Source organism: Marmota flaviventris, chromosome 6, assembly GCF_047511675.1.
Source record: "Marmota flaviventris isolate mMarFla1 chromosome 6, mMarFla1.hap1, whole genome shotgun sequence".
NCBI classification, from domain to species: Eukaryota; Metazoa; Chordata; class Mammalia; order Rodentia; family Sciuridae; genus Marmota; species Marmota flaviventris.
The window spans coordinates 156,642,263-156,668,776 of record NC_092503.1 but is presented as its reverse complement, the minus strand read 5'-3'; the positions used below and the strand labels follow the sequence as shown (position 1 = coordinate 156,668,776).

Below are 26,514 nucleotides of genomic sequence, written 5' to 3'. Positions count from 1 at the left end.
GCCCGGACTCCAAAAGCGGTCACATGTGTCCACGCAAACACTCGTGCAAACACACATGCACACACACCCAAGAGTCCAGAGGCAGAAGTGATCCGGCCGCCCACCAGTGGAAGGAATGCCCAAATGTGGCACATCCAGAGTGGTCCCAGTAGTGTCCCACTACTCAGCCACAGACGGAAATTGAGCAGTGACGTGAGTGACGGCAAGGACCAGCCCTGAAAACGTTACGCCAAGGCAAAGGAGCCAGAGCCGCGGGCCACACGACCCCGTTCACAGGAAGCATCCAGAGCAGGCGGACCCACAGAGCCAGAAAGCAGACAGCAACGGCTGGGGAGGACGGCTGGGGGGGACGGCTGGGGGGGACGGCTGGGGAGGACGAGGGGTGAGAGCTGGGGGATGTGGCCTCCCTGGGGGCAGTAAGCTGCCTGAGGCGATGGAGGCCGGCTCCTGCGAATGCACGAGGCCCATGAGTCAGGAGCTGGGCACCGTCAGCAGGTGGGCTGTGCGCTGTGTGGACAGCATCTTTAATACAGCTGTTCTGAAAGCGAGAGAATCTAGGGTGCTTGCCGGGGTGCTTTGGTGTGGGTATGACTTATCCCCTGGGGTTCTGTTGTTAGAAACTTGGTCTGCAATGGGTCGATGTGGAGAGGTGGGGGGCCTTTCAGAGGCAGGGCTGGTACTGCCCTCAGAGGGAAGGATGCAAACCTCATGGACCTGACTAGCTGCAGCTAGAGGGTTCTGTAAAGAGCAAGCCTGGCCCCCTGTTCTGGGTACACCAGGTCACCTCTCCTCCACATACACTCCTACAGGGTATGATGCAGCCAACAGGACCGTCACTGGAGGCTGAATCAATAGGGCTGTCCGATCTTGGACTTTTGCTCTCTAAAACTGTGAGTGACATAAACCTCTTTTCCTTATACATTTCCCAACCTCAAATAGTTTGTCACAACAATGGAAAATAGGCTAACACAGGAACAGGCCTAGGAGGTAGATTAGCTTACAGGAAGCAGAATTGCAGGAGCAGAATCTTTTGCAGGGAGGAAGATAGGGAAAGGGCTGGGGATCAAACCCGGGGCCTTGAACATGCTGAGCAAGTGCTCCACTTTGGTCACACTCACAACCCCTAAATTACTTCTCATTTCTGGACCTAGCACAAGGTGTATGAGGGGCCCCATAAGCATTGCTGAATTAATAATTGGCTCTATGACCACAACTGGACGGGCTCTGTCAGTCAGATGGAAGCTTCCACTCCAGGAGCCTCGGATCAACCACTTGTAGGAACAGACTTTGCTTCTATTACGTCCTCTCCAAGATAACCCAGACCCCAGCACTCTTGAGGATTCTCAGCTTAAGAATTTTTTCTTGAAGGAAAAAATATTATTTTCCCTATCCCACTGTTGGAAATAAAATTGCACAACTGTCTGTCCACAGAACCTCTTATGAAATTCTGCTAATAAAAGCTTCCCAGCCGCAGTGGGAATGGGGTGCTGCCTGAACCGCGGGGCTCCAGCGCTGCCGTGCTTCCCAGCCCCCTGCAACCCAGCCGCCTATTCTGAGCTTAATTTCTGCAAATATAGTTTCAGCTCAGCTGTGGACAATGTCAAACAGGAGATGAGAGAAAGGGCTCAGGTAGGAACCTCAGGGCACAGAAGGAATGCACCGCAGCCCTCGCCAATAAAGGAACGACTTCCGCACCAGCGTGAGATGGCGGCTTACCCCACACACGCTGTTTTTCAGCTGGCACAACTGGATGGGACGTTGTTGAATGCCTGACCACCATGTGTGGCTGCCGACATCCACGGCCACCTGTCATGACCGCATGCTGGCTATAAACAAGCAGATGACTCTCTGACCCAACAGGTGAAAATCCTGCATGTCCACTAAACCCAAAGTCAGAAGCCACCATGATCATCTTTCATCCACCCTCCACTTTCTACAGAAAGGCTTTAAGTGGACACCACAGGACACACCTGTGATCCCAGCAACTCAGGAGGCTGAGGCAGGAGGATCGAAGTTCAAGGCAAGCCTGTGAAACTTAGTGAGACCTGGCCTCAAAATAAAATTTAAAAAGGGTTGAGGTTGTAGTTCAATGGTAGAGTGCCCCTGGTTTTAATCCACAGCACTGGGAAAAAAAAGTGGGGGAAAAGGATTAAATCTCAGATTCAGTGCAAATAGAGGCCAAGGGGAAAATAAACAAAATAAAGACCAATGACACAGAAGTAACCCAATGTGAGTTCCCTTCCTGTGCTACTTTGGCTCCCAATGAAAGCCATCTCTGCTTTCTCAGTACCTCTCTCTGATGCCTTCTTCTTTAACATTTACTGTTAATAGCAGAAACACTTGCCATTCTCAACTAAGAGAAATTATCAAATAGTTCCAGATCTTCAGTTTAGCAAACCAAAACCTGGGAAGAATTCCAATGTGTCTGTTGTAAACTGATTTCTTTTCTCCAGTAGTATCTGAGAATACGTTGCACGTTTGCTAGACTTGGTGGGCACGCCTGTAATCCCAGTGACTCGGGAGGCTAAAGCAGGAAGATCACAAGTTTCAGGCCAGCCTCAGCAACTCGGCCAGACCCCATCTCAAATTAAAAAATAAAAAGGGGTAGGATGTGGCTCAGACGTAAGCACCCCTGGGTTCAATCCCCCATAACAAAAAAAAAATTAAAAAGGAAGAAAAAAGAATCTGTTGCATACCTACTCAATATCAACAAACAGTTTTGTTATTTAAGATACAAAAGGTAAACGAAGATGAGAAAATGCAGTTGAAGTCAGGGAATCTTCTGATAAAGGGGAAACACAGAGCTACCCAAACAACTGGCATTCAAGGAAGAAGAATGATCAATCCCATGATGTGATATAAGACACAATCAAAGTGCGAGCACGTACACTCTGTTCACTTTTCTAATAGAAAAGTCCCAAGTGGTTGATACATAGTTGTAAGCACAGTTACTATTGCCCAGTTTTAAAGTGACCAGGGCATGTGGTACACGCCTGTAATCCCAGCTCCTTGGGAGGCTGAGGCAGGAGGATCACAAGTTCCAGGCTAGCCTCAGCAACTTAGTGAGGCCTTGTCTCAAAAGTAGGAAGTCATGGAGATAGAGCTCGGTGAAAAAGTGCCCCCGGGTTCCAACCCCAGTACCAAAAAGATAAAATAGAACAACCAGGGCACTGAAAACACAGCATGGGGGCTTCTCAGCAGTTAACCCTAGAATCAGGCCACCATCAGCAGCTCCATGCGGTCCATGGCCCAGAAAAGAGAAAGCAGAGACTGGGATTCTCGTGCACCAAGGCTCCAAGCATTATCCACAGCCACCAAAGGTGGAGACAGCCCAAGGGTCCACCGAGGAGTGAATGAGCAAACACAACCAGGTATGCACACAAGAGAGCACTGCCCAGCCTCACAAAGGAATGAGCTTCTGATGCCTGAAAAAGATCACGCTCAATGAAGCCGCCCACACGCAGAAGCCACCTCCACACAACCCCACTTACATGAAAAAGCAGGAGAGACAGAAAGCAGCACAGCGGGGCCGGGGCCGGGGACAGACCCAGGGTCAGCGTCTCCCGTGCAGAGCTCCTGTGAGGAATGATGGAAACGTTCTGGAGATGGATGGACAGAGCTGGTGTCGCCTAGCACTTAGCACAGTACACGGAATCGTGCACTTGACAAAAAACACAAGATAGCTAGTTTTATTTATAGCAGTGAAGACCATTTTTAATTAAAAAAAAAAAAAAAAAAGTTTCTAATGGCCAAAGCATATAGGAGCCAGGGAACATGAGGCCTGCACCAGCAGAGCCCACGTGGGCCACCTCGGCCAGGAACCTGTGTATCAGCTGCACACACACAAAGGCGGTCTGTTCCCTCCCAAGTCCCGGGAGAGAAACATTGTATTGCTTTACATTATGCACGATCAGCTAAGAGGGATCAGCTACAAAAAAACAGCTTCAGAATAAGAAGTTATCAACAGCCTTCATGAAGGGCAAGTCACTCTGCCTCCTGAGTCGCTGGGGTTGACAGCCAAACACCATAAAAATGAGAGCAATTCCTACAGTGGAGCACCACCTTAGAGGAGCGAGAGCGTACCTTACACCTCATCATGCTGTTTGTTTTATCAAGCCCAGCAAAATGAACGTCAGTTGATAGGTAAAATTTAGAGGAAAATTCCCCAATTCATCCAAAAAATGAGTGAGTGGTCTTATATCTTCTGAAAAGCCAGGTGTCACTGCAGACACTAGCTGGGTCCTTTCCTCCTGGAACACTCACAGCGCTGCGTCCGCTGGCTCTCCCACATGGCTCCTGGAAGGGGTCACTCCCATCTCCACCCCAGTGACTCAAATCACAGACCTGAGACGTCCAAGCATGGGCACTACCCTCAGGTCTGCTGGCCCCCAGGCACCCAATCCTACCAAACCCCCCTCCCCCCGGATCTGTGTGTCCCCAGTGAGACAGGCAGACATGTCCCTCGTCTCTGTCACCAGGACAGCAGGGGGAGGATTCCTGAGATGCCAGGGTCAAACCTACTGAACAGGCTCAAAAGGGGGGGTGGGCAGCAGACTGCCGGAGCCACAGGACCAGGCCTCCAAGCTCGGCTTGAACCTCGAGCAAGTGATTCTCACACGGACTCAACCCCAAAGTCCGTGTGAGATGCAACTGTCCTCAGCCACTGCTCTGTCAAGACTCAACTAATACAAGTCGAAACAGTAAAATTTCAGTAAAATACAAGTTTAACAGTAAAACAGTGGCATCCAACATGCTCTGACTAGCGTACGACCTTCAGCCAGGAGAGTGGGAATCAGGAATCCCAGAAGCTCTTAGTGGTGGAATGTCTTCCTGCTAAATGGCCTGCGGGAGGCTGTGGAGAGGTCAAGCAACCCGCAGGTGGACTTGCCCCCTCCAGGGGGCCCACGCCCAGCCCCTCCCCACCAAGCAGCACCTTCCCTCACCGGTGGCTCTGACTGCAGAGACTCTTCTGCATTTCAAGCCAGTGGGCATTTCAGCCACCTCTGGATTCCAGACCACAGACAAGGAATCCACCCCTCCTCACGGCAGCCCCTCCCACCCCCTCACAGCCCAGCATCTGCAGGAGGCAGCCCTGAGCTGCACATGATCCACAAGATTAAATGTAGGTAAGGAACCCTTCCCAGCCCGATTTCCCAATACTTTAAAGCAGAGAGGTCTGAAATTACCTTTAACAGTAATGACATGTCGACTAACATCTTATCTGACTTGTTCTCAGGCCAAACCCAACGCAGAAGGACCCTGGGAAGACATCTTACTGAGTCCTGCCTTCGCCCAGGCCATTCCCACATGGCTGCCTCCTCCCCTTAAAGCGCAGCCCCTTACACACGATGTTGCCCCTAAGTAACTGTTAAACACTCAACAACCTTCCCCCAAAACAGGATGGATGAGTATCTCTCTCACATATTTTCCTCCACTGACTCTGGTCAAGGTTTGGCAAGGGTCCAAAGGAATATGTAAATGCTAATTTACATACATTTCACTGTGTAAAAGACACCCTGAAAAAACTGTCAGCTATTCTCAGAGGTCGCAGAACACTAGTGTCCTATGAGATGTTCATGGGTCCCTCACAGGTACAACTTATGTGCAAATTAGGTAGGGCAAAGGTCCTGAGAACACAGAGTGGAGAAACCTGTTTGTTCAGAGATCCAGAATTCGAGTCCTTGAGCAGGGACATCTGTCCAAATTTTGAGAAAAGAGTCTGTTACTTCCCAGTTCAAGACACACCAGACTGGGACTACAAACGGTTTCTGGTTTAGGTACTGGTAGCACCAACAAGACACAGAGATGAAATTTTAGGTGACAGTTTTACTTGTAAAAAAAAAATAATAATAATGAAATAAAATCACACATTATAATTTGGTCACACAAAAGGAATAAAGTGTCATCTCTGAGAACCTAAGGAAATGAATCTTTGCACTTGACAGGCATAAATAACTCACAATGGGGAAACATCTTCCTTTCACGCAAAGGAGAAGCCTGTCACCAGCCAAAGGTGAAACTACATGTGATTTCTCTCCCACGAAAAAATGAGATCAATGCTTCCCAAAGAGGAAATGCAGTGCTGCCCGGAGTGACATGCAGAAAAAGAAACAAGAGGGGCAGCTCACTCTCAGGAGGCTCACACTCCTGAGACGGTGGCACCAACACCTGCACCACCATGAAAAGGGATGGGATGGTCTTTCTCCTGCATCCTGCCTCCTGCAACCTGGAGGGAGCTGGGACAAGAACAGCAGAGCTCAAATGTGCTGGCTCTCCAACTGCACTTACCCTCTGACCGAAGCAGATTCCTGGGCAGCTGGTTGCAGCTGGCCATCCTCCCGGCCTGCCCCACCAGTTATTGATCACCACATCTTGGATGAAGCTAAATTAAAGATAGCAATACCGGATGTGCCAGATGAGTAAAGAGACTTTCCAAGGCCCCAAGAAAACAGACTTGAACTTCGTTCTCCAGGACCGACTCATTCACAAGGCACACAGTTTGTGTATCCCATGAAAAGATCACTCCCAGGGCCCAGGCACCTGATATGGAAATACCAACAAGTATGGCAGAGAAGCTGTCCTTGGCTCCTAAGCAGCTCACCACCTCATGGACACTGGCTGGAGAATAAGGGAATCCTGGTGGCACTCTTGGTAGAACCTGAAATCTCATAACTTGGCCTTTATTTAAAAAGCCTGGGCAGATGTTCCAGAATCTAGGCGCTCCACTAGGGGAACTCGCCCGACCATCTGCATAAAGTGGCTTGCGTAGAAGGAACCTAGCGTGTGTGCTGCGTGAGGGTCCCTGTGCCTGCACATCTCCCTGGCTTTGAGGAGACCTGGGGGGAAGGGAAACGGGGAGGATACGGAAGGCGCTGAGCGGTTGGGTCAATGCCAACAATTTGAACCAGAAATGAGTTTCTTCAGGCTTACTGAGCTTTTAGAAAGGGATTCACCAAGCCGCTCTCAATCCAATACTCCCTGTACTTCCAACAGATTTTTTTTTGGAGGGGGGAGGCCTTAACTTTTAACACTTCCCTCAAAAGACATGTTACTGAGAGGCATTAACAGGAGAAAACGTGACTGGAGGGGCTGGGGGGACAGTTCATGGGGGACTGCTTACCACGGGAGACCACAGGCCCTGGCTTCCTCCCAGCATCACAGGAAAAAGCAATCCATGTCAAAGCAATCCATCTCTGTTGGTTCCCACCCTCCCCATAAATGCAGGCCTCCAGGGCACAGCAGCCACAGGGGAAGAGTGACTGCTTGAGGTGCTGGGGGTGGGGGGGGGTCTCACCTGGCCTGGACCTCTGAGCTACACCCTACCATGCTCACCTGGGGTCAGGCCTCACCATCCTGGCCCAACCTGTTACAGCCAAATAGATTCCCGGGTTGGGCTCAAGGCTGCAGAAAACGGAACCTGGGTGGGAGGCTGTGGTTGGCAGCTCTCAGAAGGAGTCCAAGAGACCAGCAGACCCCGTGTGACCTGTCTAGTGCAGGCCATTGTCCTAAGTAGGTCTCAAAGCTCTGGATGTGGCAGGTTGTGATTAGTTCTCCAGCTTAGTCTCTGGGTCTCCACGTGGAGCTTCCCAAAGCAACAACTCAACGTTTCTCAGACATTGGGAGCTCCCAGTTATTGGAAAGGCCTATGAAATCAGAGTTTCTGATGCAGTGGGTCCAGATTGGGTGTTAAAATCAGCATGTTTAACAAGTTCCCAGGTGACACCAGTACTAGCCTTCTCAAAACATCTTGAGAGCCACTGGTCTAAACTAAGCATCTTAAAACAAGATTTTTTGTGAGTTTTTAATTTTGTAATATGGAGATAGAAGTATCCCAATACTTCAAAAATAAGTACTTCTAAATTCATGTAGATATTTAGGTAAACCAAACATAGCTGTATTGTACAACTATAAATTTTCAGATGGGCATAACTTGAGAAGGTAGAGAGAAGATGCATATCTATGCTCTGACACTTTATGACCCACTGGTCTAAGTCAGTGATTCTCCGTCAGGGTCAGTCTGCCACACAGAGGACACTGGGACATTTTTGAGTGTCCCAGCTGCAGGAGGGCTGATGACAGTGCTGGCATCCTGTGCAGAGTGGCCAGGGATGCCTCTAAGTATCCCACAGCCTGCACAGCAAGGAGGTGCGTGGCCCACAGTGTCAACAGTGCTGAGGTCGAGACCCTCCAAGCCCGGTTAGGAAGTGAGAGAGAGTCCAGGACGGCCTGGACATTAAGAACTCAGCGTGCCCAGGACCCTCCTGAGTGGGCAAAGCCACCAGCGCCATGGCCTTGGACGATGCCCCCGGCCCACAACGCAAGAGCAACCACAGCCGAAGTCCAAGGGGACAACAACTGGGGTGAGGCACCCGGAACGGGCCACAGGGCCCAGAGGCCAAAGCCCTAAGCGGATGAGTGGACACCAGCCACTGATACTTCATCTGATTAATTTATAACGATTAATCTTATGAAGTAGCTTGAAAGTGAAAGAGGCTTGAGCACATTTCTGATTCCGTTCTGATGAATGAAGAGGAGACGCAGAGCCGCAGACACACTTCCCAACAATGCACTTGAACTCTTCTCAAAACAACACACCTCCTCAAGAGCAGCAGGGTAAAATCAAAACATTCTGACCCACTGCAGGACACAGCTTATACCGGCTTAAAATAGTTCTGTGCAGAGAACACATCACAACAAATACCTTGTGCAAGATGCAGAAGGTGCAACAAACAGGAGGAATTTCTTTTAACATACTTATTTACATAAAATGTACCCACATAAAATGTAACCTGTGACAATAGAGATTTTTATCAAGGCATTTAACAAGATGTCCGAAGTCGTAGCTAAGATCTGCAACAAGAAGAGCTAAGATTTACTGACAACTTACTATATAGCAAGCACTGATTTTTTTATATGCAACATCTTATTTAACTTTCAAAATAAACCCATTAAATAGGTCGTTGTTACACCCATTTTACAGATAAGGAAAGTAAGGCACAAAGAGCTTAAGTAACTCATCCAAGGTTAAATGGCGGTTTCAGCACTCACACCCAGGCAGCCCGATCCAGGAACTCAGAGAAACCCACTAGAGGAAAGTCCAGGGAGACACCGAAGAGAGAAGCCACTGTTCCTGAACCTGAGGCTTTGACCCACCCCCACACATTCCTCCCTAGGACAGGAGGATGTAGAGGCCACTCTGCAGGTGAGAAACTGGCTCCTGTTCCCAGAGAACACACCAGGCAGAGAGGAACTGGATGTCAAGAGCTTCTACACATGGTCGGTCGCTGTTCAGCTCCGCAGGCAGCCTGCACCTGTCAGATGTGAAGATGACGCCACTGTCACTAGCCCTCTGCAGCAAGAACACAGGAATGGGGCAGTGTTTGAAGAACCCTAAGCACAAGGTGCAGACAGCCTGGCCTTTGCTGCAGACCTTCTGCTAACAAGCCAAGTGGGCGGCAGAGACTGCACCACTGTCCCGCATCCAGGGCTCGTCCAGCAAGAGGGGCTGGGTGCACTCAAGGGCTCAGTGGAGTAGTGTCGCCTGCAGGGTAAGACCCTGCATCCAGTGCCCAGCACAGCAGAGACAGAGAGAAATGCTGATCAGGGAGACCCCACAGGTCCCACCAGAGACCACTTCTGAGCAGGTCAAGGGCTACTAAAACTCCAAAAATGTTTTTTGAGAGGCAAACGACTGCAAAGGAACCAGCTCCCAGAGCCTCACAGCTCATTCATGGTGAGTCTGGAGGAGATGAAAGTCCCACAAGGAGCAGGGCACCTAAGAGAATGGAAACCCAGGGCCACACAGGCCAAGCATGGACACAGTCGCTCTCTTGAGTGAGTTTTATCATCAGAACAAGGCGTGCCTGTAACTCCGTGAAAAAGAAAGCTGCACAGTGCTCTCCAAACTGCACAGAGGTCTGACAGAGAAGGCACTGGAAGCTCCAAGCTCCCAACTGAACCAAGACTTTGCAAAAAAAAAAAAAACAACTCAGCACAGCTGCCTCTCCCAAGGTCACGTCATAGCTAGTGACAACTGATTTAGGACAGATGGACTCAGGAAAACAAAAAGTGTCCACTGATCACAACTTACCAACCAGCGAACTTCTTTCAGTCATTAGCACAGATTCAACCAGAGTGCCACGGGACCAGAGAGCAGACAGACCATCTTAAAAGAACCCTGCGAGGCCCTGAAACTTCATTCACTTCCCAAGTCCGGCTCTCCGGTTTTCTCATGTCTGTTCTTGGGTGACTAAGGGTGAAAATGGAAAGGGCCCTGTGTGTTTTCTGAGGCAGTAAACAGGGCGACCAGAGGAATGCCCTCACACCTGCCCGTCTTGGAAGGTAAAAGCCCCGGGCCGCGCCACAAGATGTACTTTGGAAGGGCAGAAACGCAGGCTGGCCCTTGGGGTCCGGGCAGGAAGGAAGGGCTCAGGAGGAGCCTGGCAGGTGGAGAAAGGGCCACAGGCCCCTGTTGCCTGGACACCCGCCACCGAGGGCAAGGAGGCAGGGGAATGTCAGGGGAGGAGGCAGGAGAGACCCGAAGCAAGGTGGGTCTGCAGCTTCTGGAGAAGGGGGAGGAGCCCAGAATCAGGAGGTCTGTGTTAGCCCCCAGGGTAGAGCACTTGCTTAGTCAGCTGCCCTGGGAACTGTCTGGACTGAGCAGCAATGGCTCCGCTCACCTTGACACTAAACCTTCTGAGAAGCCAGCTAGCTCTACCTGCACATTAGCTGATGGTCCTTGTTAAGTATGCATCTTCTAAGGAAGGAAGAAATGACTGGAGCCATTTGTCAGCGCTTTCAAAGGTCCCACCCGAGAGCAAGGTCTACATCTTAATGCATGCTCACGCCTCTCCAGGGTTCAGCCAGGAAAGAGCTGCTTCTGCTGAACAGGACACTCCAGGCTAGGTGGCTCTGGAACCCCGCTGGCCATCACCAGTGAATGCAGGGCCACGGGAGTCCTCCAACCTGCAAGAGTGTCCTAGATGATACTCTCCACTCAGCAGAACTCAGAGGCCAGAAAGTGCCTGGGGAAATCTGCCGCTGAGCTGGGGTCCGAGGAGCAGTGGCTGAGCGGTGCCGGGATGGCACATGGATCCGGTAGGCACCTGACGAGGTGCCATGACCTTCTCCATGAGACCTACTGTGGAACCCTCAGTGAAAACACAACCTCGCAGAGCCTGTTCCAACTCCACCAGGAAAGTATCCAAGAGAAACGAATGCTCCGATGAGCAGGCTTGTGAGGCCAAAACTGGAACACCAGAACATCCGAGAACAGGAACACGTCGGTGCGATCCAACACACCTGGGTGGGGCACCCTCAGACCCACACTGATGCAAACGGCTGTCATAAAGCTGAGCCTCAAAATCAAACTCTAAAAGCAGATCCCAAAACAGTATTCACGATTCCATCTTGTAAAACATGGTGTATGTGAAAACTACGTTAGCAGCCTTTACGAATGTATCAAAATGAACCTACTATTATGCTTAACTATCATGTGCTGAAATTTTCTTAAAGATAAAAAATAGTTTATATTCATGATAGCACAGACAAGTATGGGAAATGCTTTTTTTCAATGATTACGTCTGAATTGATAAGATTAGGTGATGTTTTATTTTGCCTTTCAATCTTCTCATGATTTATTTTAATAATAACTCATAGACATTTTCAAAATTGGAAAACCAACAACGAAACATTTTCAGTGCCCAAGCCCTGCGTGGGCAGTGCTGCTCCCCAGGCAGAGCGCTTCTGGACCAGGCTTCTCGCGGGCTGGAGGAGCACACCAATGCCAAGCCCTGTCCCCCTCGGAAGGCACCATTTACAGGGCCATCACCCTCTGAAATGTCTCTGCAGTTAGCCCAGGCTGTCCCTGAACACCCACAGTGAAAACCTCACTGACAAGTTTAGGTGGCTCCTCAGCCAGGAGGTCAGAACAGTGGTGAGGCTGAAAAGAATGTCCTCCAAGGAAAGAGACTTCAGGAAGAGAGACCCTCAGCCTGGGGACCGTGAGACCAAGGCCGAACACAACCACAGTCTTCAATACTCCAAATGCACTGCTGAGTAGGGGCAAGAAAATCACTGTGATGCTGTTAGAGATTATGCTAGAAAAAGCTGGGAGAAATCATGATGGAGAAAGAGCTCAGCCCAAACCCAGGAAGGGCTTCCAAGACTTTCTTTTCCCATCACTGCCAACAGGGAAGCAGTGAGCAGGTGCCAGATCTTGGGGTGCCAGGGAAGAAGCCTCTCCTAGGTCAGGTGCATGGTCTTAGGGCCAAGAAATCACCTGCGCTGCCATCAACAAGGACGGGGTCTGAATGAACTGCCCCAGTTGGCTAAGTCCAAGGGTCCACACCAGATCCCATGTGCGAGGTAGGCCTGAATGTCTCCTGAGACCTCAGGGCCTAGGCATCCACTGCCTTAGCGGGGACCACACACATTCCACTCAATCCTGGCCACAGGCAGATCCTAGGAGCACAGCCTTGTACCCACCCACTTCCTACTTCTAAGAGGCCTTCCTGTGCACCTGCTGCATCTAAGAAAACAAGTCACCTGCTGGCCAAGGTTCTGGAGAGATAATGGGGGGGGGGGGGGGGCAGCTCAGTGGTAGAGCACTTGCTTAACATGCAGAGGCCTTGGTTTAATCCCCAGCAACAACAACAACACACACACACACACACACACACACACACACACGAGAAGGGGATGTTTTCAAAAAAGAAACAGCTAAAGAAAAGCACTCAACAGATCAAATTGAACACAGTTCTCCTTACTGCTGGTCCTCACCACCCCCCTCCACCCCGCCCCCCCACACACACACACTCCAATAATTCCTCTTTCTCCCCTTTATTCCTCTTCTCTCAAAGAGTTGGGGAAAGTGATTTAGAGAGATAGGGAGAGGAGAAATACAGGGCACAATAATATAAATATTTACACAATATGCCCATATGTATCAACCCAAATTCTTGCATTCTGTTAACAGACACAAAGCATTTTAGAAAAGGAAGATGATAAGGGTAAAACCACAACAACAATAATAATTTTATTTTTATTATTATTATTATTATTATTATTATTATTATTATTATTATTATTCCTCATCAGATTTTAGTAGTGCTGGCCTGTACTCCCTGATACTCAGGAAGCTGAGACAGGAGGATGGCTTGAGCCCAGGAGTTCAAATCAACCCTGGGCAACAAAGTGGAGACCCAGGCTCAAAAAAAAAAAAAAGAAAAGAAAGAAACAATAAAGGAAGAAAAGAAAGTTGCAATTTTCTATGTACTTTAACAATAGATAGTAACAGTATTTCCAATAAAATGAAACCGAAAAGTGTCATAGTAATCTTTTATAAAGGTCTTTCTGTTTTGTTTCTCTGTAACTATTGTATAATCGTGAAAAAAGGGTTCTCCCTATTCATTACTGGTCAGCTTTCCTGGCTGCCTTTCCCACAATGCCCCTTTCATACACCACTCCTGCTCCCCACTCCCCCCACCCAGGTTGCATCTAAATGCACCCCTCCCAGGGTGGCCAAGTCGCAGAGGCTGGAAAAAACAGTATCTTTTAAGAACAATGAAAAGTTACACCAAGCCAAGCACTTCCTCCCCGAGGGTCACCTGACCATGGAAGAAACTGGGGCAGCTGCAGACCAGGAGCAGCTCGGGTGACAAGGACTCCTCCAGTTCCCCCACCCGGAGATCAGGGACATAGGTGGGGCTGGCTCCAAGTTCCAGCAAGTTGTGAAGCACTCCAATATGGACCTTCTGATTTGGAGTTTCCCAGAATGTTTGCAGGGATTCTTGGCACTGACGTGTGTTCCCTGACATCCACTCCTGAAGATCATTTCAATGTCACTGCTGTTTTCTGAAGCTCAGTTTTCTAGAGCCCTGTAACCTCACCCAGGTGCTCTGAAAATCACCTGTGCACTGAACTGTAAGTGATCCTTAAAAGCCCAGACGCCTGGGGTACCACCAGGAGGACTGTTCAAATTACCCCAAACTGGTAGACAGCCCTGCAAGAGGGGCCTAGAAAAACGACTTCCCGGCGGGCCTGTCGGAAGCCATGGCAGTGAATTTCATTCTTCTACCGACTTTTACTACTGAACTTAAACACCAACACACCCAAATGTGTGAAGCTAAATTTAACATATCAGAGATCCACAATGAGGAAAGTTCAGCTACCAGGACAGCCCACATTCAAGCAGAGCTTGAAGTAGGATTTCTCCTGCCTTGACCACTTACTTGGAAAACACCCTGAGGTCACAAGACCAGCTACTTCAAAACCAGTGAGACCTGCACTGCTTAATGGATGAACAGGGCTCCCCATACCATGCCACCAACCCAGAACCCTAACCCTCCACCCCCACCCACTGCACCCTCTCCCTCCTCTCCCTCAGAACCGGAGCATCACACATGCTGGGCAGGCGCTCACCACTGAGCTACATACAGCCCGGCCCCCTTTCCAGATCTTTCTGACTTGTTCACCAAAACAGCCACAATGAAGTCACTTACTGAGTTTACACTATTTGGGATAAAATATAAACTTGCAAAACATACTTACAATTCTAAAATATCATCATTTTATGGGTCCCATTGAAATATTTGTATTTTTTTAAGAAAATATTACTGGATTTTTTTAAAAAGAAAAAGTCTGGAAGCCGCTGGCCAAGGCTGATGTCGCTGCAGGACAAGAGGTCCAGATGGACCCGTCCAGGATGGACAGCAGCTCCCGTCCTCCTGGTGCGTCAAGTCAGGGTTAGACACGGGAACAGGACAGCGCTGCACTGTGTGGCCAAGCCACAGCAGCGTGGGGGGGGGGGGGGGGCAGGGAACGCGACATGGCAGGGGCCTGCATCCTGGAGAGCACCTGAGGCTCAAAGCCACTCGGGGCTGGTTATGTGGCCCCAGTGGTGACCAAACCTCTGAGAGGCCTTCCTTTGCAAAACCTGTGTAAACAAACAGGTAGAGGTGAAGTTTACATTCTGAATGAATGAAAGACAGCGCTCCAAACAAAATACTTCAAGAATAGCTGTCCTGGGGAAAAGTACCCGGGGCTCGGTGGAGCTCAGTGGCCAGCCCTTGCCTGACATGCTTGACGCCCTGGGTTTGACCCCCAGCATCACATGAGTGTATAAATAAATATCAAAATATACTTTTTAACATTTTAAAAATTAACTTACACTTACTCTAATCAAGCCTAATTACATACTCAAAAGGTATAAGTAAACAGACAAACAAAATCATAAGTTAAAGAAGCTCCAGGTTGACTTTCCAAAACAAAACAATGTGGTGAACAGTTTTAAAGAGAGGGTTTGACTTGCAGGCCAATTGCCCTGTCTTCCATCTAATAAAAAAGGAGGTCCTGCCTCTGACCCATTTTATGAGGGTGTGGAGGGAGGAGGGCTTGGCAAAGATGCTACAGCCCGAATCCCAAAACCAAACAGGAAAAAGAACACCAAGTGGGGGGCAGGAGGGACCGTCCACAGGCTCAGACCACCGTTCTAGAGAGAGGAGCGCCACATTCCTCCCCAAAGCAACGGGCAGCAGTGCCAGAGAAGAGGCCACCAGGGCCCTCCCCTCCAGAGCCTTCTTTCAACCATTAGTTTGTCTTTTTTTTAAAAAAAAAAAAAAAAAAAGTCCACAGAATACCAAGCTGCCAAGGCTGTGGAGAAACCGACTGCCCAGTCCTGCTGGGGGGCTGCCCACCCGTGGCACAGCCACCCAGGACACTCTGCCAGCTTCTGATGAAACACGCAATTCCCCTGCAACCGGCAATCAAGCGCCTGGGCATTCAGTACAGAGAAACGGGGACATATGTTCACCCACAAATCTGTACACAATGTTGACGGCAGCCCTGTTCCTAATAGCCAAAGCTGGAAGCAGCCCAGATGTCCATCCGCGGTGGATGAGTCAACAGTGCGGGACATCCGGACCAGGGCACCGTCCTCAGGAGAAAGGGAACAGAGCGGCCACGGCTTGGAACCCTGCCAAGTGAGAAACGCCAACCCCAAACAGCAGGCACCGTATGATCACATTCACAGAACATTCTAGAAATGACAAAATGGAGAATAAACTAGTGGCCACCTTAGGTCGGGGAAGGGGGTAGCGTGACTACCTAAGGGCAACAGAGGGCATCCTTGAGGCAATGAAAAGTCCCACATTTCACAGCATCACTCAAAGTCAGTGTCCTGGTGGTGGCATTATGCTATGATTTTATAGGATATGGGAACCTCTCTGTATTATCTAAAACTGAAGTTTATTTGAAATATAAGTAAATTAAAACACATGTTTAAAAAGTTCAAGTACTAGCTGAGTATGATGGCATGTACTTGCCATTCCAGCTACTCCGGAGGCTGAGGCAGGAGGATCGATGGAGCCCAGGAGATGGAGGCCAGCCTAGGCAACATAATGATATCCTGTCTCAAAAATAGAAATAAAACATAAAAAATTTTAAAAAGTCAAAGTGCAGCAAAAATTGGAAAGATTGAATTAGCAATTGAAGAGAAAGAAATAAGAAGCCAAGAAACACAGGATCATTTCCTACAAACATCTCCCAAAGACAACAGAGAGCCTGGCACAGCAGCCCACACCTGTCATCCCAGCCACTCGAGAGGCTGAGGCAGGAAGATCACAAGTTCCAGGCCAGCCTGGGCCATTCTGCAAGACCATGTCTCAAAATAATAAAACAGCTGGGGATGAAGCTCGGGGGTAGAGTGCCCTTGGGTTGAATCCCCAAACCACCCAAACAAGAAAAGACCACAGAGAAAGGTGTCACAGCAACAGATGCCAGGTCATACCAGGCTGGTGACAGTGCACTGGCTCCCCACTTAGATAAGAAACACAGGTTAAAGGACGGTTCCTCAGGAGAACACTGGGAGCCGTGACCTGGTCTAGCCTGTCCGTCTTTCCTTTAGTCCATCTCACGAGGCACCAGCTCCGGCCTGTTTCACCTGTTTTGCAGTCTTTATCATTAGGCTGTTTGCCAAGTAAGTCCAAAAAGACAGCCTCCTTGACTTTAAAAAATTTATGATGTGCAGGGGCATATGAATGTCTCTGAAAAGCCATGCAGTAAAGAAACTGATCTATCATTAACATCCTGGTTGCTAAATTTACCTGAGCATAGAATACTCTTCTCCCAAGTCACTCAGGCATTGCGGAATCATTTGACCAGAGCACACTTGAGAATTCAGGACAGTGTGCTGCCCTCTGTCCTGCTAATGAGGAGTCTCAAACTATGCAGGAGCCCCATGGTCTCATGGTGAGCTGATCTCAGCTACTCAACAGAAGCAGCAAATAAATAGTTGTGATTCAAAAGGACTCACATTTCCTGTCCACTGAGAAAACAGGACCAGGCTCCTTATGCAACATCTCTTTTTAGGTGTTTGCATGCTCTAGGTCTTATGCTCACCAGTGTTTAAACATGTCCCACCTAACCTCCAAAGCAAGCTACACATACACAACACTGCTACCTGCCTGTTTCATTAGAAAAGGAATCGATGAAGGTGTTTTAAAGTAGCTGAGTGGCAGTGAGAAGTACGACTCCAAAATAATCTGAGCCCTTAAGCACTCCCCACTGCGCCCCTAGGAGAGTAAAGTTCACATGGAGGTCATCCGAAACAGGTGGCAAGAAGAGACCTGTTTAACCAGTCCCAACCTCCACCTGAGAAGCAACTGCAAGGCAGGGGCCAGGCCCATCCTTACCGTTCCCAGCTGTTCCCCCTCCTCTGGCTGAGCACCACACAGCACGCTTCCGGCTTCATGCTGCTGCTCAGCTACAAGTCTGCCTCCCCGTGGACCGCACGTTAGAAACCCCACCAAGTCAGAGGATATGCCCACCTTGCCCATCCCAGGTGCCAGCACAGAGCAGAGACTCAATAAACATGGAACAAACTAACGCAAAAGTCAATCCCATCCAACAAAGACATGGAGTCCTAATCCTTCCTCAAAACCCCAAATCTCCTCTACCACTGTTTGAAGTTGGCGAGACTGAACGAGGCAAAGGAGGTCATCTTGCTAATTTTGAGCTCAATGGCAAAGATCCGAATTCAAATCCCAACCCTCTCCTTAACCGGCTGGGGCCGGGGGATGCAGCTCAGTAGTGGAGACTTGCCCAGCAGGCAAACACCTGGGTTCCATGCCCTGGGTGGGGGCACTCAGCACCTGGATGACCTGCAGCTGCTCACTCTAGTGTCTCCATAAAGTGGAGGTGTAAACGTTCCTTCCCCGTGGAGCTGCAGTGTGCCTTTAACAGGCTACTGCCCCGCGCGGCACTGGGCAGCTGGGATCAGGGAAGCAAGGAGGACATAAATATAAAAGATGCACTGGGGACAGCAGAGTGTCTGAGTGCGAAAAGGAACCAAGCCACACCCTAGCTCTGTAAGCAGAAAAGGAGCCCAGGGTGCCGGGAGAGGATCACAAGGGAAGGGCAAGGATGTGTATGGGAAGGAGAATGGGGACTGGCTAAACTTCTCCAGTTCCAAGACTCCAAAATCCACAATGCGAAGGCCACCTGGAGACCGAGCTCAAGCCCGAGGCCTGTCAGACAAGGCCAGACCTCCAGGCCTCTGCTCCAGTCCCTGCCCACGCAGGTCGACGACAGCCTAACAAGTACAGGGCACGCTTCCAGAAACCGCCTAGATTCCAGACTTGAGGAGATCAGTGCTTCAATTCAAATACATTTATGGTTTGTTTACAATTTTAGTCAACTCAAAAAATAATCTTTGCAAATACTAATCATAACTTTTTTTTTTTCTTTTTTGATACAGGAGTGCTTACCCACTGACCCACATACCCAGTCCTTTTTTATGTTTTATTTCAAGACAGGGTCTCTCTAAATTGCTAAGGACCTTGCTAAGTTGCCTAGGCTGCCCTTAAACTTGTGATCCTCCTTCCTCAACCTCCCAAGTTGCTAAGATTATAGGTGTGCTCTATTGTACCCAGTTCATAACTATTTTTAAATGGTATTAATTATTACTGGACACAAATTCTGTCTTTGAAACGTCATCATTGTAAATTTTAATCATGGCCTGGGTTAGTTGTTAGTATAATGAATACTATTCATAGCAAATAATACCAAATACCATTTAATTTTAATTTATTTGTTTATTATAATGCCAGGGATCAAATTCAAGTCCTCAAACATGCTAGGCAACCACTGTACCACTGAGTTACATCCCCAACTTTCAAGTACCATTTTTCAGACTGCTGTAGCAAACACTACTGGTATCTGAGCTGTCAGAGGTGGGTCTGTACAGTTACTACTTCAATAAAAATGTACCTAGGGTTAGGGTGTAGCCCAGGGGTAGAGCACTTGCCTAACATGCACAAGGCCACGAGTTCCAGGCCTAGCAGCCACTGTCCCCCCAAAATTTGTTTTCCACATAAAACAACAAAACAGTATTTCTTCTCTCTATACTACCATCTCCAAAATGTAACATAATTAAAAACATGATTTAAGAAAATTTACTCTTCATTAAAGCTTCAAGAAACAAAGCAATGGCACCAATCACTTCTGCTATGGGCAACCTCAGTTAGAGTATGTGTGAGCATGTTGTGTTGCAGGAACAGGAGAGAAACAGAAGCCATCCATCAACACCATGCTCACAGCTACAAAGACAGCAGCAGGGCCGGGTGCAGCTCAGCACAGACATGCGCCCAGCAAGCACAAGGCCCCCCGAAGCCCCGCAGAACAAACCAACCAACACACACTGGAGTTAAAAATTTTATAAGATTCTCAAGACAGACATTATCCAAAAGGCGCTTCAAATTCTGCAGCAACTCCAACTGCAAAAATGGAACATTAAAACTATTCTAAACAGCACAGGCTTGGAGTTTGTTCTAGAGTGCTCCAGGAAATAGATGAATTAATATTAGAAAAACACTGAAAATCACTGAAGCCAGGTGATGAGTACAGAGAGTTCAGGACAATACTATTCACTATTTTTGCATGTTTTGAGATTTCTGATATAAAATTAGAATGTTCTCTCCACTCAAGAGTAAGTTTAGATTTGCCACAATCTCAATCCAGAAACCACTGAAATATCACAAAGCCTTCTCTTCTCTCTAAAGGTACAAGTCGTCTCTGATGACCCCCTGAGCACTTGTGACCTGGGGTCTACCCTCAGCCCCCCAGAGACTCCTCTCACAAACTGGAGGGAACCCCAAGCCCAGAGGCAATGCAAGCAGATACCACCTCCAGCAGGCGCTTCCTCTGAAACACCAAAACCTCGGTAAGACGGCAAATGCCTTGTCCAAATCCTCAGGTCCTCACCCTTTAGATTAACATTTGAGAAATTTCAAATAAACAGATGTGAGATGACTTTTTTAAACTCCTCCATGAGGCCTTATAAATAAAGTCATATCATCAACCACAGCAAAGATAATAAATCAGCTCCACTTATCGTCAGACTTCAAGTAATATAAAAACAGGCCCTAGTTTATCCAACCATAGGTGCAACTTTGAGAAATACAATTACAAAACTTCAAGCTCTAAAATTTAAATGACTTTACTCTTTAAAAGAAAAAGAATCTAAGAAAATGGTCACAAGGCCGGGCGCAGTGGCCCATGCCTGTAATCCCAGAGGCTTGAGAGGCTGAGGCAGGAGGATCACAAGTTTAAGGCCCTAAGCAACTTAATGAGACCCTGTCACAAAATAAAAAATAAAGACATAGGGGTGCAGCTCCGTGGTTGAGTGTCCCCAGGTTCAATCCCTGCTACCAAAAAAAAAAAAGAAAAGGAAAGAAAGAAAGAAAAAGATGGTCACCAGAACTTTTGAACACATTATACAACACTAGAACTAATGCTGTGTGAAAAAAAATCACCCAATCAAGACAATGTAGAAATAGAAATTTTACTTCAAACATTTGGATAAACACAAATAACCAGACTTACCAGCACCTTGTTCTCCACTTTGTCTCCCTTAACCTCCACCTTTACTTTCTTCTTCACTGCGATTTTTATCTTTCTGCCAACAACATCCTTTATGCTTTCTGAAAGTAGAGAATAATTTCATTATACTTTCTCATTAATAAGAAAAAAAAGCATCAGGGAGGAGATGGCACTTGGAGGAGTATTCTGATTTTTTTATTTTTTGTTTTTTTGGGTTTTTTTTTTCTTCTTATTCTAACAAGTGTGATAGTTTTTAATCATCACGAATTTGATCAGCAACTTCTCTGTCCCTTGGACGGAGGGCACGATGCTGCGGCAAGTATTAAACACATGGCACAGTACCAGGCTGGGCACTGCTGGGGAAGGGGAGGAGGAGCACCGCAGGGGGCCTGAGGGAGCACCCACCACACAGGCCAGGAGCTCTACGGGAACTCATCAGTCCTCTCAGCCCCGGGGCGCGTCACAGGAAGAGTTGAGTGACTTGCCATGAATGTTAGGGAACGCGACAAAGAACCAGGACTGGCGCGAATGATTTAGGCGGAGAAGGGCACTCCCTGCCCTCTGTCCTTCCAAGAGCCTCTCAGCACAACACCCAAGAGAGCTCAAAGGCACTGCAAAGAGACTGGAGGAAGGACAACATGTGGAAGTGGTGGGGACAGCCAGCACACCCAACCTGAACACGTCTCAAATCAGACTCGTGACCTGCTGCTTCGGCTCCTAGTGAGGTGCCCTGTACCTTGAATGCCTTGCTCTCGGACAGTGAGGGCCACACTCGGTCTTCCGTGTGTTTCAAAGGTCTGATCACCCCCAACACCTCTCTTTCATACCTCCAGGACTTTGTAGATACTATTCCTTTTCTGGGATGTCCTTGTCCTGTCCACCTCATGATCATATGCTAATTATCCTTCAGAAACGTAGCTCCCTCCTCTAGGTCCCCACCGTTCTGTGTTTTGTAATGAATCACCTTGACCAAATCACATACTCAAAAACTTCCCGTCCAGAGGTATCGCCAGGGTGCCAGAGAGATGGACCCTTCATTTCGGTTTACCATCTAGTGGAGGCCATGAGGGTGCTGTGAAGTGAATACACACAGGACATAGGACCGTGGACGCAGCAGAACTTGAGGGTGTCAGGGAGGAGGGGATCACTGAGCTGGGTCTGGAAGGAAACAGACCACTGTGTCCACAGGGGAGTGAGACGCAGGAAGAGAACAGGAGGGTGTCTGCCTGTTTGCACGGTGGGTTCCAATCAATGTTTTGGATCACACACCAAATACAGCGTGCTGTGTAGTTTAACAATTAACTGAGTTTATGAAGGGGCGATCAACACTGACTTATCAGGAATCCATCACCATCAGAGTTCAGCGCTGCTGAGTTAATGAGAATAGAGAGGAGAGAAGGGCATTGTCAGCATGCAGTGACCATGGCACCAGGACGCCCTGTCCCAGGAAGGCAGCAAGTTGGCATGTGGAGGGGAGGGGACATGTCCGCGAGCTCCCACACCGTGAGTCCTCTGTGCAGCCGCTATCTCACCAGGCACTGTGGGAGACGGAGAGAAACTAGGAAGGCATATGCCAAAAGATTAAACCTACCTATCGGGGAGTGGTGACGTGGGTCACATATACCCTATTCTTCTCTGTGCTTAATTTTTTTCTACAAAAAGCCTTATTAATTTCATAATTGGAAAGATACACATTATTTAGACACCTTGGGGGATTGACTTAAGAACTCTACTGAGGCCTCCCCTTGGCCACCATTTTGAACTGCTCACAGCAGAACTCTCATGAGCACCTGAATAAGAAAGAAAGGGCAGCAATCTCTCCATCCCAGCCCAACCAGACCACTTAAAAGACCTAGAAAAGTCACAGTGCGCATATGACAAAAGCAAGTCGCTTGGTTGAGAGATACCTAAGATAGGCAACATTTAGGATACAAAAATTCCATTTCAAAATAAGGGTCAAATTCAACTTTTACAATATGCCAAAGTTATTTGAGAACCATCAGTTTAAACCAGATACCTATTCCCACTCCATCCTTTACTCCTTCCCAAGTCTAATCACCAAAACTGCTCACTGCCAGGCTCCCGGAAACTGAACCTCTACCCTCTCTTGGAGGCACCTTCAGAGCCCTAAGGGTTAGCTTCCTCTTAGGGTAGGGGCGTTGGAAAGGTCTGGGCCTCCCAGAACCGGAGGGGTCACTCTCTCCAACAGAGACTGATGCTGTGTCTCAGGAAGAGACCCAACTCACTGAGGAGAGAAAGGGGCCGGTGATGGAGGGGGTGTGCAGGAAGAGTCTCCACACTCTCAACTCGGGTAGAGGCTCTGGTTTATTTGGGTTCTTTTTTCTTCCTAATTCAGCAAAAGCAGGAACTTCCATACAAAACTAGCAACAGCTTCTTCACGTCAAGTTCCACCTGCCGAGTTGGCAGTTACTGTGGGAGGCCAGGCATAGTCCTCTGAAGTCTGAGGGCCACAAGGGCAACAGAGGGGCAGATTCCACACAGAGATGATGGGCGCTGGGAACTTCCGCTTGTGGCCAGCACCGACTACACACCCTCCTTGGAGCTGTAGGTGCGCAGTGTGCCAAGGACCGACCTGTAAGTGCGCAGTGTGCCAAGGACCGACCGTACAGTGCGGAATATGGGTCACTAGGGCTCAAAACACACCGCACACCCAGACACCGTCCCGGGCTACAACGCAACATGCTACGCACACGTGCAAACACTCCCGCAGACAACCCTCCAGATAATTAAGTTAAACCCCAAGACTTAAAATTCAGGCCCCACCCCCCCCCCAAAGGAGAAAAACCTCCAGGGCCTCAAACAATGGGTCACCTTGCACCGGGTACCACACACTGATTCCCTAAGAGATGGGGGGATCGGTAGGTTAATCATTAAAATAAGGTTGTTATTATTAACCCTCAATTTCCTGGCCCGAGTTTGCGTCAGCCCTGTAACCCTTTCGCTCCCAGCGCCCTTCTACGCCAAGCCACGCCTTGCCGGGCCCAGTCGTTACACCGAGCAGCCCTCCTCCCGGGTCAGCCGGCTAGGGGGCACATCCTGCGGGGCGTTTCTGGAGGGTGCCCGACGCGGGCCAGGACGACCTGCTGTGCTGTCGCCGGCTGTCCTTGTGCCAGGCTTTCCCGGACTTTGCAGAGTTTGGGGCAGCGTAAAGCGTCTCCCTCGCTTTCGGAGCTCCCGGGCGTGAGCTGCCCCCGCCTGCTCTCTGCGGCTGCACCCGCTGGTCCAGGAGGACCAGCGCCGGGCTCCAGCCCACCGGCCCCTCCCGGGCGCCCGACTCGCCCCCCCTCCCTCTCCGGCCTCGGGCTCTCCCAGCGATCAGATGGGCGCAAACTTCCCGGCGCCCCCAGCGACCCTGCCCACCGCCACTCCGACCCAAGGAGCACAGGGACTTGGGGGACCTGCAGGAGGCAGAGGCGGGAAAGGGAGGGGAGGAGGACGCAGAGGAAGATGGAAAACAGCCTCCGCGCGACCTTACCTATCAACTCCCGGGGAACGTCGGCGCTCTCCTCGGCCATGGTTGCCCTCTAGGCGCAGGGGGTGTTACAGTCCAACTCTGATTTTCGGCCCCCGCCCCGAAGGTTTCTGAGAGGCTGATGCAGCTTGCAAATGCGAGTGGGCAAAGGGGAGGGCGGAAATACAATTTTGCTGCGCCCCCCACCCCACCAAAAAAAAAACACACAGTTGGAAAGATGAGGTGGGCTGCGGCGGTCGCTGCTACATGACGCTCCCCCGCAGCTTCGGGCTGCAGGACGCCGAGCGGACCGGACTCCGGGCGCGGGCGCCGGCGCCGGCTGCTGCTCCCCCCGGCAGGCTGGCTCCTCCGCGCGGCCCCAGCTGGCGCCAGCTCCCGCGCAGCCTGGGCGCCGCACCTACGGCCCTAGGTGCAGGCGGAAGGCGTGGGAGAGGGCGGGGACAGCGGCACGGGGAGGTGGCTTTCCGAGCCCTCCCGAGGCTCCGCGGGGCGGGCGCCGCGCCGGCCCGCCCCTCCGCCTCCTCCACCTCCAGCGGTCCCTCCTCCTCCGGATCCTGCGGTCCCTCCTCCTGCCGCTCCTGCGGTCCCTTTACCTCCTCCTCCTGGTGCGATTTCTCCTCCTCCTGCTCCTGCGGTCCCTCCTCCTAGTGCTGCGTTCACTCCTCACCTCGCGAGAGCCGGCCTCCGCACCAGTCCCGGCCACCCCCGGCCTGCGCGCTGGTGCCCACGCGGGACGCACCCGGGAGGCCTGCCCGGGCGGCCACGGCGGGCACGCGCCCCTGCGCGGCCGGCTCGGAGCCGCGAAGCCCCTTGCCTGCGGAGGGAAGAGGGAGGGCGAGCGCGCCCGGGAGCCATCTGCTGGCTGCCGGAGAGGAGAGCCGGAGGCCGGGGCTCGGGATGACGGAGGGCCCGGAAGGATGCAGCTCTGCAGACCTGGCTGCACCGAAGCTGGTTCTTTCTGGGGCCCTTTCATGCATTTTGTTTTTCAGCTCTCCCTGAGACACGTTGTGACTTCATCCGCGTTATTAATTTCCCATTTCTGGTGAGCTAGAGCTAGACGAAATCGGTGAACACCACGCCCAAGGCGCGCTCAGCGGGTGGTCGCCCGCCGCCGTCTGCAGACTCGGAGCAGACTCAGACATTCGAATTGTGAGGGCGCCTAGGAAAACGCCTATCACCCCGCCCCCCGCCCCGGGCTCCTTCGGCTAGCAGAACGTCATTCACCAAAGCCCGGGGGTGCGGGGACCCAGTGCTAAATTTGATACTACCTGGCCCAACCCCCTCCGACGTCGCTGAGCTCCACCCCCAGACTGCAGGACCCAGAAAACTGGCGCGTGCTTTATCGCCCAGCGACTGGGATGTCCCTGAATGTCCAATCGGGTTTCGTTTTTGAAAGACAGAAAGAAGGGGAGGGAGGAAAGGAAAGGGAATCCCACGCACGACAGCCTAGTTCTGCGTCCTGCTGTCGCCTGGCTGCGGCCACTAGCCCATTTACCGACCTGGCCCCTACCGACCCTCTGACTGCCCACCACCCACACTACTCCCTCTCTCCAGACTCGCAGGCTGTTGGCTCCCTCTCTTCCTCTGTGTACCCTCTTTGTGAAGATTTTCCAGGGGTTTTCGGGTCGCCGTGATCCCTAATCAGTAGAATATACCGCCTGAAACGCTCTTTCGTAAACCCGAACACATGGTACCGTGTTTCATTGCTGGTGTGTTTGCCTAGCTTTACTATTTAATTTTGAAATTGTTCCCTGAGTTTGGGTTTTTCTTCCCAATAAGATAGGAGATGATCTGAAGGCAGGAATGGGGTGGGGCAGGGTGTGTCGAAGAACCTAGGGCCTTGCACACTTGAGGCGCATGCTCGACCACCGAGCTATACCCAGGACCTCAACAACCTTATGAAAAATTGGTGTTTAGTAAACATTAACTTATATTGAACTTTGGACCTCAAGCCTCAACTGTTTCAAAACAGTAATTTCTTAAGCTACATATTTCCTTAATGCATTAAAATCTTTTATGCAATAAATAAAAATTAACATCACAAAATAGTCTTTCAACCGTGTTAAAAAGGATATCTCTGGCACATACCAATGAAGTTTCAAAAATTGCCCTAAACGTTCCAAACTATGTGGTAACCTGTGAAA

At 49.9% G+C, this 26,514-nt stretch overlaps 1 protein-coding gene across 2 annotated transcripts in view; it reads right to left on the bottom strand.

The window, feature by feature from the left end:
- Positions 1-24,804, bottom strand: part of Carmil1 (capping protein regulator and myosin 1 linker 1) — a 236,655-nt gene extending 211,851 nt beyond the window's left edge. For both annotated transcript variants that reach the window (XM_027948328.3, XM_071613725.1), the window contains exons 1-2: positions 24,374-24,804; positions 20,881-20,978 (exon numbers count right to left, since the gene is read on the bottom strand). In XM_027948328.3, coding sequence (XP_027804129.2) covers positions 20,881-20,978; positions 24,374-24,413 — 138 coding nt within the window. In that variant the 5' untranslated portion in view covers positions 24,414-24,804. The remainder of the gene's footprint in view (positions 1-20,880; positions 20,979-24,373) is intronic.
- Positions 24,805-26,514: the final 1,710 nt, after the last annotated feature.